At 39.0% G+C, this 10,482-nt stretch overlaps 1 protein-coding gene across 4 annotated transcripts in view; it reads left to right on the forward strand.

The window, feature by feature from the left end:
- The window catches only part of PTPRG (protein tyrosine phosphatase receptor type G), a 710,659-nt gene extending 706,090 nt beyond the window's left edge, over window positions 1-4,569 (forward strand). For all 4 annotated transcript variants that reach the window (XM_042979322.1, XM_042979323.1, XM_042979324.1 and 1 more), the window contains 2 exons: window positions 319-454; window positions 1,045-4,569. In XM_042979322.1, coding sequence (XP_042835256.1) covers window positions 319-454; window positions 1,045-1,191 — 283 coding nt within the window. In that variant the 3' untranslated portion in view covers window positions 1,192-4,569. The remainder of the gene's footprint in view (window positions 1-318; window positions 455-1,044) is intronic.
- The last annotated feature ends 5,913 nt before the right edge of the window (window positions 4,570-10,482 follow it).

The following is a 10,482-nucleotide window of genomic DNA, read 5'->3' on the forward strand; positions in this document are numbered from 1 at the left end:
ACCTCGTCCCCAGCATTAAGTCTTCTATAGCTATCCCCAGTCTAATTTTAAACCTCTCATTTCATCTGGAGTATCAAGCTGAGCATCTGATAAGCCAGTTTGGGAGCTTTCACATTCATGAACAAATGGCACCTTTGTGCTAGTCTCTACATCTTCTCCCCCTGTCCAGCATTTCACTGATTTCAAGAAGAGAGGTCACTGCAGTCCCTGTGCGGACTATGCAAACATATGCCACCATGTAAATATATGGTGTTAATTTCATTCCAGTAAATTTAATCCCTTAGCAAATCTGAAATAGCATTTTTTTTCCTCCCCAAGGTATGGAGCAGTTTCAGCAGGAATGCTGTGTGCCCTTACCACCCTATCCCAGCAACTGGAGAATGAAAATGCTGTGGATGTTTTCCAGGTTGCAAAAATGATCAATCTTATGAGGCCTGGAGTATTCACAGACATTGTAAGTACTTTGCTTCTTTGTGAAACCTGTTCCTCCATCAACTGAAACTCAGGCAAACACTTGAATTAGAGCAGCAGTTGTCAGTGAGGGGTGGTTTTGCCCCGCCCCCCCACTCCCAGGGGATGTTTGGCAACATCTGGAGACTTTTTTTTTTGGTCATCACAACTGGCGATGGAGACCAGTGCTCTGGCACCGACTGAGCAGAGCCCAGGGAAGCTGCTAAACATCTTGGCATGCAGCAGACACACCTCTCCAACAAAGACTCATCTTCCTGAAAACATCATTAGTGTTGAGAGCGAGAAACTCTGCTTTCTAGAGTATGGTATTCTCCAGTTCTAGCACAGGGATATTCCATTCTCTTAATTCACTGTCTGTACTGAGAATGAGTTCCCAACTAACAACAATCAAAGTGACATGCAGAAGGCAAAGGTCTCCACTATGAAAGGATTCAAGTCATTTTTTAAAGTTTCTTAGCATAAATGTATATTCTTGTTTTTTTATAATTACCTTTTTAAAAAATCGTTCTTTCTACCTTAGATGAAATGACTAAGCTGTTCTTTGTCTCAAACTGTCTTCTCCTTGTTTTTCAGGAACAATACCAGTTTGTCTATAAAGCAATGCTCAGCCTGGTCAGCACTAAAGAAAATGGAAATGGTCCCATGACAGTGGACAAAAATGGTGCTGTTCTCATTGCAGACGAATCAGACCCTGCCGAGAGCATGGAATCTCTAGTGTGATTGGAATCCCGAACGGGCACTTAATTTGTAAAACTTCTGAAGACTGAGAACTTTTTTGAGGCCTTTTTTGCCAGACTCTAGGTTATACAATAACCCAGTTACTTTTTTACACTGATAAAAGTTTTGATATTTATTTTTTGCCATTTTATGTCTTAATGGTATCCTACTGAGCATTTGCACCTCTGTTCATTTCACACAGTGAAACGCAATTTTACCTAGTTTGCACTATATGATCAGTGTTACTGCCTATAATCTAATCCTAAAGCAAGCCCTGATGTGACATTCCATGAGAACACACATGCTACTTTTTAGTTCAGTACAGTGAAGGTTTTGTCAGGACAGTGGATCTTGGTTTTTTTATTATTATTGCAAAAGCAGCTGCATCCTCCTAGCAGGAAATGCTGAGCTTTTCCTCGGTCCTCTCCTCTGTTTGTTTTAGGCACTGCTCAATACTGTCTGCCTTCTGTACTTTAATGGAGTGGATGGGCATTGTTTTCTTGTAAAGAAGAGCAGGTTCCTGGGAGCTACTGAGACAGTCTGTCAACCTCATGGCCTTGAAACAGTTCCGTTTATGACGGTAAAGGTATCCATTAAGAAATTAGAAGGCTTAAGAGCTTTATGTGAACATCACTTATTAGTTGAAGTTATATTCATAGCTTAAAAAAAATTCCCCAACTGTGTCAAAATAAAGGATATCTCTGTATTACAGTTTTCACAGTAGCTATGTGGACGGTGTGTGTTATTTCCATCTTGACCCTCTGAAATAGCTACACCCTGCAGTCAGGGCTATCTTTTACAATAGGGATATGGCAATAGTTTACACATCTCCCCTTTAGTAACTCTCCATTAATGCTTCTTGGTTTCTAATACCATACATCATGGCAGGTAGAACAATGAAAATTTCTGCAGGTGTGTAACTTTGAAATTAGCCCTCTAAAATATCCCTATTACTCGTCTAGCACTCTAATAAAAACTACCTAAATAGTTAACATTCTTTTCTTTCCTTTTTTGCAAAATATTTCCTGATAAATTCCATAATGACATATATTCTTATACTTAGGATAAAACTGAAAATACTTTATTAGCAAAAGTCTTGGGACTATGTAGATTCCCACACGTGGAGAAGTCTGATTTGGAGAGACGAAATCAGAATCTTGAATAAAAGAGGATATGGACATTTTCAAATAGATTTTCAAAGATGGGGATGGCTTGGTGTGGTTTAGCCCCAAGAACAGACACACTTCCCTCAAAGAGGCTAATAATCATTACACAGAGCCCAAGGAACTTATCTGATCTAGCCTCTGGAGCCATATTCACCCTGCCGTAAGTACACAATTGGGAAATTAGGAGCATTGATAAGAAATTTCAGTTCAGTTAGAAAAATAAGCTCCTTACTGAGATCTGTTCTATTACATATTTGTGTTTAAGGGATGGCTTCTGTTAGAAGTGAAGTCATCACCAGAACTGGGCCTGTCAAGAAGAAAAGAGTTTTGGTTAATTTTTATGTCAATAAACTTCAACAACAACTCCATACTGGCTACTATCATACTATCTGGGTAGGTTCTGTGACATTAATGATAATCAGTGCTGAGGTTCTATTTCTCTTAAGTCGGCTTTCTGTGAAGTCTGTCAGAGTGGTGCTGAGGAAGCAAAGCCACTAAGGAGAGGCTACCGTCCAAGTTTGGGAGTTCCGATGCACAGGCCAGGTTGATGGCGTTTTCATGAACTGTGTCACTTGCCAGGGTTAATCTCATGTTTTCATCACATAAATTCTACAACATGGCAATAGTCCACTGTTCACGAACCATGTAGGTGAGGCTTAAGGAAAGGTGCGCAAGTGAGCGAAGTCCGCTAAACTGTACGTGCTAGAGGAAAGAACACCTCTGCGGCCCCTCCACTGCCGTCAGAGGTAACACCAGGAAGCTCTATCTACACAGAAGGAGAGAAGCTTGAACACAGAAACACCACAGCTGCCGGAAGGCTGAGGGGAATCAGGAAGGGCAAGGTTGCAGATCATGGCAAGAGCTAGATCCTTTTCAGTCAATCAAGCAGATTATACTTAATTTATATAGAGTATTAATAGGAGTGAACTCTTTTTTAGTAGTTGGCACAGGTTTGGCTGTGAGAAGTAATGTTGGGGTTCATGGTCCCTTGGTAATTTTTTCTGAGGCAAATGAACACTGCTTAGAAAACAGCACGTATTTCCTTCTGTGCTATTTATAGAGGGCTCAATTCGTGAAAACCGTTAAGTTCCAACACAATTCTGTGACCATTTCTTACATGGGTATCGTAGTTATAATAAAAGAAAGATCGCGAGTAAACAGAAGCATTGAAAAGGGTGGCTTGAAGTTCTCAGAGAAATTGTGTGTCTATAGTGGGCTTGAGCCAAAGTCTGCAAATCCTCACACACTGGAACATGAGCAGTTGCTGTTTGCCCATCTTGCCTAAGTGGTCCAAACACACTTCAGTGAGGACAGCTCTGTTCAGCAGTTCGTTCCTCACTTGCCCCAGAGAGTGTATCCTGAATATGATCCTTCATTTGTTATCAGTAGAAATATGCTTGCATCTTTCCAGAGGCAGAGAGTTTCAAAGATGGTGTTTTGTTTGAGACATGAACACACTGCTTAACTACACAACAAGGTTATTACCATTTGCACTCAGGGGGAAAGGAAATAGCTATTGCAAACGATCATGTGCTATTTTATAAAATAAGCTGGTGGGTGTATGAATTTAGCTCTAGGTGAACAGAATGCACACATCATACAACACTGGACTGCAGTGATCAGAACAAGTGGCCATACTGGGCATCAGAGGAGACCCCTTACTGGCATCAGGAGAACTCTTTTTGCATCCAAAAGCCACAATGTCTTCTTTTATATACGCGTGTGTTAAAAAGTTAACTTCTGAATTTCAAAAGTAAGATCATTGAATTGGTTTTCCTAAATTTTTATGCCTTGGAGCTTTAAGAGTCTATTTCAAGTTGAAGAGTCCAGCACGGTCAGAGAAGTTGATGGTGTTCAAGGTTTGGCTGTTGGAAATTTTAGCCCAGAGTGACATATTGAAATCAACAAATAACCTTAATTATTTTATAATGACACAGCACAACTGCCTTGTTAGGAATTTTTTTCTTAAAATGCATATATATTTAAAAATTAAAATATAGATACCAATTTACCAAAGATACATATTACTAATTCTAAGCAAAAAATAAACCCAAACTCATCACAATTTAAGAAATAATAATCAAAATGTAGTTTGTCTTAAGAATTTAGCAATTATACTGGAAAATGCATTTTCAACTCCTGTGTTCTAAAGATTATGTTCAAAAGGTGCCAGTGAATTTTTATATGAAGGGAAAATGCCTGCTTTTTTTTTTTTTTTAAACAGCTATAATTTCACTTACCCCTTTGCGCTTTCCCTTAGTTGCCATTTAACATGCGATACTGGCTTTACTTATCTCTAGAAAGAAGGCATGCTACAAATAAGAAGGAATTGTACTAATATTTGGCCTCTACTTTGTCTTAGCTGTTAAACTGTTTTTAGTATTTTTGTTAAATATTTGCAAAGGGAAGCATTTTCTACAGAGGATAATTAATTTCAAGAAAAATCTTGAGTTTTAAGAAATAAACATCTCCAGAAAAGGAGACAGCCGATTTTATAAAATGTTGCAACTCTCCAACATTTGGGGTAGTGACTCCTTTTTTGTTAGGACATTTGAAACTAGCCAAGCAGCCATTGTTTCTAAAAAAGAAAAAAGAAAAAAAAACCTCAGCCTTCATGTTAATTCATGTTTCTTTCACTTCATTTTGAAATAGCTAAAATCATTAAAACTGTAAATATTTTGTTGCTTGGATAAGCATCTTCTGGAAACTTTGTATCTATGGTATATAATCATAGAATTTTATATTTTCATATAAAGCTAATTTTTTTCTAGTTTCAACTCCGTCATAGTTTTGTTTTGTTTTGTTTTTGTTTTAGTTTTTTGGGTTTTTCTTTGTGGTGGATATGTGAATTCAACTTTCTGTATATTGAAGTAGCAAGAACTATATCTTTGCATTCCAAAAGAATCCAACACGTGTTATTTCTTTGAGGCAGTGATTGTGAAAATTGGGTTTTCTTTCTTAATTCCATTGACCATTTGTGCAATAGGAATTAGACATAATTAGTCACTGAATACATTCGTTGCATTGACCCATTTGGAAAAAGTGATTGTTGTTTTGTTTTGTTTTTTTAATTTGTTCAGGGGGGAGGGGTTTTGTAACCTGAAATTTTTCCCTTTTTTCTTCTGTTTAAAACTATATCAAATCATTCTATTATAGTGTTATTTAATATGTAAATTGTATTGCTATACATAAAATAAAGTATGGTTTTTGATGTAATCATTAGTGCTGAGCATTTCTATGAAAGTATCTCCAATAAAATTAAGTTACTAGTCTCCCTTAACAGATAACATTTATTTTACTAAATGTGCAAGTCAAGCAACTCGCCCCGGATCACTGTCAGTGGCAACCTTGACTAGACCCATTGGCTGTTTGAACTGTTGTCCTTATTCTGTGCTCCTTCCAGCAGTCCTGGGAGGTAGACACTGATTGCTCTGTTTGACAGCTGAGGAAGATGGCACATGACGTGGTGCACACAAAGCTCTTAGGAGAGTCAATTAGTAATAGCCATTATAACAACCCTATCATCTAGCTTTATTAATGTATTAATTGCTTAGCAGACCTTTTGTCAATCATGAAACAAAAAGTCAACTACCTGAGCTTACCCAATTAAATAGTAATCCTGAGAAATTTCCTTCCCTGATGAGGAAGCTCACCGAATCACAGTAGATCCGAGGGAGGCAGACGGAAAGGAAGCGGAACAATGAGAGTAGCCCATGTGTCACAATGTCCAAAAACAAGAGTGCCAAAAGCAGGAAACGAACACATATACACAATGCCCCACACCTTGAATAGTTCTCTTCTAATGGTTTAAATCCCTTAGTGCATTCTAAGATCTTTTTTTAAGAAAAAGCTTCATAAGCTCCGAAAAGTCAAACATATTTGTTAATGTCAAACGCCAGTACAGAATATTACACAGCATAACGAAAAAGATAAATATTATTTGTCACTAACTACAGTGCCCTATTTCAACTCCCAAGCCCTATAAACTAATACAAACGGTGATAATTTATTTTTCCTCAGCTGATTTTTATCTCCTCTAGCTCTCATTACTTTTAATAAATCCATGTCATTATCAACCATCATCTTCCCTCACCCTAGACATACTTGGCCTCTTTAGTCATTTACTATTATACAGTGAAGAAATGGCCATCGATTAGAGACATTTCCTGGTTTTGCAACAGATTCTTAAAGCCTATCAACGTTACTTCAGAGTGTCCCCCTACATAAATAAGATCATTTGTTTCCTCTGCCAAAATGTCGATTATTGAAGGAAGAAACATTAAGAATAAATACTGATTACTTAATATTACAACCTTGGGTATTTTAACAATGCATCAAAATATATATTACAATATCTAACATTTTCATGACTCACGCATGCTATAAATGTTGCAAAGTTAGTGATTTAGTACGGGATGGGCTGTTACAATGCGATACTAAGTATGAAACATTCTTCATGGAAAGCTGCACAATAATCATGTGAATTTAAGCTCAACTTATTCATATTCATTATTTATTAGGACACCTCTTGTTGGGACTAAGTTCTCGCATTGCTTAAGAATATTTGAACTGGTGGGGTGCCTGTGTGGCTCAGTCAGTTAAGCAACCAACTTCAGCTCAGGGCATGATCTCATGGTTCTTGAGTTCAAGTCCTGCATCGGACTCTCTGCTGTCAGTGCAGAGCCTGCTTTAGATCCTCCATCCCCCTCTCTCTCTTTACCCCTCCCCCACTTGCTCTCGCTCTCATGTTCTCTCTCTCTCTCAAAAATAAATAACACTAAATTTAAAAAAAAAAAAAAAAAGAGAGTATTTGAACTGGGGGCTCCTGGCAGGCTCAGGTGGTACAGCATGCAATTCTTGATCTCAGGGTTATAAGTTCAAGCCCCACACTGGGTGTAGAGATTACTTAAAAAATAAAAATCTTAAAAAAACAAAAAAAGAATATTTGAACTGGATTTTGTGCAGAACATCCCAAAAGGTTGGCCAGGATTCTTCACTTTTTTAAATTTTTTAAAAATGTTTATTTATTTTGAGAAAAGAGAGTGCACACACATGTACAAGTTGGGGGAGGGGCAAAGAGAGGAGAGAGAGAGAATCCTAAGCAGGCTCCGCATGGAGAGCTCAAAGCCTGACATGGGGCTCCATCCCACAAACCAGGAAACCATGACCTGAGCTGAAATCAAGAGTCGGGTGCTTAACAGACTGAGCCACCTAGGTGCCCCCAGATTCTCTACTTTTAGAGAGAGAGTCCTATTTGCCTCCTTGGTCTTATTTTTTAAATGCCTCATGCACATGCATGCATGTGAGCACTGGGGCCATACAGTTCCCAAACCATCCCGTGGCTTTTAACAGTTATCCCAGGCTTTAAAAACTGATAAAGGGGGGGCCCCTGTGTGGCTCAGTCAGTTAAGCGTCTGACTTCAGCTCAGGCCATGATCTTGCAGTTCATGAATTCGAGCCCCGCGTCGGGCTCTGTGCTGAAAGACCAGAGCCTGGAGCCTGCTCTGGATTCTGTGTCTCCCTCTCTCTCTGCCCTTCTCCCACTCGTGCTCTCTCTCTCCCTCTCTCAAAAATAATTATTAAAAAAAAAATTAACGATAAAGGAGGGGGCCCAGGTGGCTCAGTCAGTTAAGCATCCGACTCAATTCTGGCTCATGTCATGCATGCTCTCCAGGTCAGGAGGTCGAGACCCATGTCCTCGGGCTCTGTGCTGGGCATGGAGCCTGCTTAACATTCTTTCTCTCCCTCTCCCTCTGCCTCTCCCCTGCTCACACATGGTAAAGGAGGTTTTTGCTATTTTCAAAAGGGATTTGGGCCTAAATATTCCCTAAAATTCTTAGTACTGAGGAAAACTTAAAAAGCTGCAGCACCTGAGCTCACCACCGTCTCCCTCAAGAGCTCCCCTCTTTTTCAGTGCTCTAAAATTTCTCGGGGTTAGATTAATAGGGAACCCACATCTCTCAATAAAGTTGTACACCGGAGCAGGTGAATTACGACCGCTCAGCGGGCAGTAGGTGTAATCTGTTTTTCGCACCCCCATCATATTCCCTGTTTTTTTTTTTTTAAGTTTATTTATTTTGAGAGAGGGAGACAGAGTGCACGTGCACACAGGTGTAAGTGGGGGAGAGGCAGAGAGAGAGAGAGAGAGAGAGAGAGAGAGAGAGAATCCCAAGCAGGCTCCAGCTGTCATCGCAGAGCCTGACACAGGGCTCGATCCCACAAACCTTGAGTGAGATCATGACCTGAGGCAATACCAAGAGTCAAATGCTCAACCAACTGAGCCACCAAGGTGCCCCTATATTCTCTATAAAACATCAATACCATGGAAAGCGTGGTTTTGGTTACTGCAAAGACAGTCCAAATAAAAATACAGACAATCTCTAGAACTTTATGGTGTACTGTAACACCTTCACTGTTTACATTAAAAAAAAAACAAAAACCCTTAAAGGACTTAGGACTGCCATATCCCAATAATTCAGGAAAAAGACAACTACTATCAACTTCCCTATATGTGTAACTCATGATCTTTACCTCCCTCCTGTTACATCAGAAAGTGTCCCTGCTCCTATATAAGACCATCCCTTCCCTCTTCCATGACTTGTAGATGGCCCATCCTTCTTGCCCTCTCCAGGACTTCATTTGCATTAGCTTTCCTATTACTTGAGTCAGATGGTACCACGACTTCTGTACTGAATCATTCATTTTGGCATACAAATACACTCTATTATCACCAACTTAGAAAAACCTTCTCCTGATGCCAAGAATCCTTTGACTGGCAACTCAGTCGTGTTTCCCTCTGATTATAAAACTTCCTGAGAGCTGACTATAGTCACAAGATCCATTCTTTTCTTCCATTCTCTCGACCCGTGTCAATGGGGATTCCAGCAGCAGCATCCCACAACTCTAAGTTCTCCAAATACCTTGTTCTCTCCCCTCGACTCCACTAAGTTGTTAGCAATTGACCACACCACTTTCTTCTTTCAGCACTCAACAAATACTCACACAGCCACCACTATGCACCAGGAGAACAAGAATTATAACAGACTTCTCATCATAAACCATTCAAGTCATAAAACAATGGAGTGACATTTTTAAAGTGTTGAAAGAAAAAACCTGCCAACCACAAACTGTGTATCTAGTGAACAGATTATTCTTCCACAATTATTTACGTAAATAGATACAACTTATTTTCTATTTAGAGTTATATTCTCATAGGCTTTTTTTATTTTCCAAATGAAAGTCAACACATGCTGAAGGTATGTTTTCCTAATGATGTTCACCAAATGTGATTTAATGATAACCTAATTAGGAGCTGTCAAAGTATTCTGTGTAGGAAAAATCTTAGGAGAGGAGTACAAACCCTATGTAAAATTACTGACTAAAAACTGAGCTAAAATTAGCAGAGAGAACATTATCATATTATCACAGTTATCCTTAGCCATTAAAATAAGATTATGTTGCTTTGTTAAAGAGTCTACGAGACCACAGAAAGCTACACTCAGATTCATGTCTGTATTAGGCAAGCAAGAGAAATCGAAATTAAAAAAAAAAAAAAAAAAAAAAAAAAAAAAATTGGGGGCGCCTGGGTGGCGCAGTCGGTTAAGCGTCCGACTTCAGCCAGGTCACGATCTCGCGGTCAGTGAGTTCGAGCCCCGCGTCAGGCTCTGGGCTGATGGCTCGGAGCCTGGAGCCTGTTTCCGATTCTGTGTCTCCCTCTCTCTCTGCCCCTCCCCCGTTCATGCTCTGTCTCTCTCTGTCCCAAAAATAAATAAAAAACGTTGAAAAAAAAATTTAAAAAAAAAATAAAATAAAAAAAATAAAAAAAAAAAATTTAAAAAGATTAAATCCATTATTGGAGAGGGGTGATTGGCTGGCTGTCAGGAGAGCATGACCTTGATCTCTCAGTCATGAGTTCAAGTCCCATGCTGGATAGAGAGATTACAAAAAAAAAAAAAAAAAAGAAACTTTAAAAAAAATCCATTATTTGAGAATACCAGTGTGTTTTCAAAAAAAAAAAAAAAAGAAAAGAAAAGAAAGAAAGAAACACTTTGGCAGAGATCTGAAAAAAGGAAAGTACATTGTTAAGTTTGCATGAGGCAAGCTACACACAAGCCACGTGAGATATGGG

The sequence above is a fragment of the Panthera tigris genome, chromosome A2 (genome assembly GCF_018350195.1).
Source record: "Panthera tigris isolate Pti1 chromosome A2, P.tigris_Pti1_mat1.1, whole genome shotgun sequence".
In the NCBI taxonomy this organism is placed as follows: domain Eukaryota; kingdom Metazoa; phylum Chordata; class Mammalia; order Carnivora; family Felidae; genus Panthera; species Panthera tigris.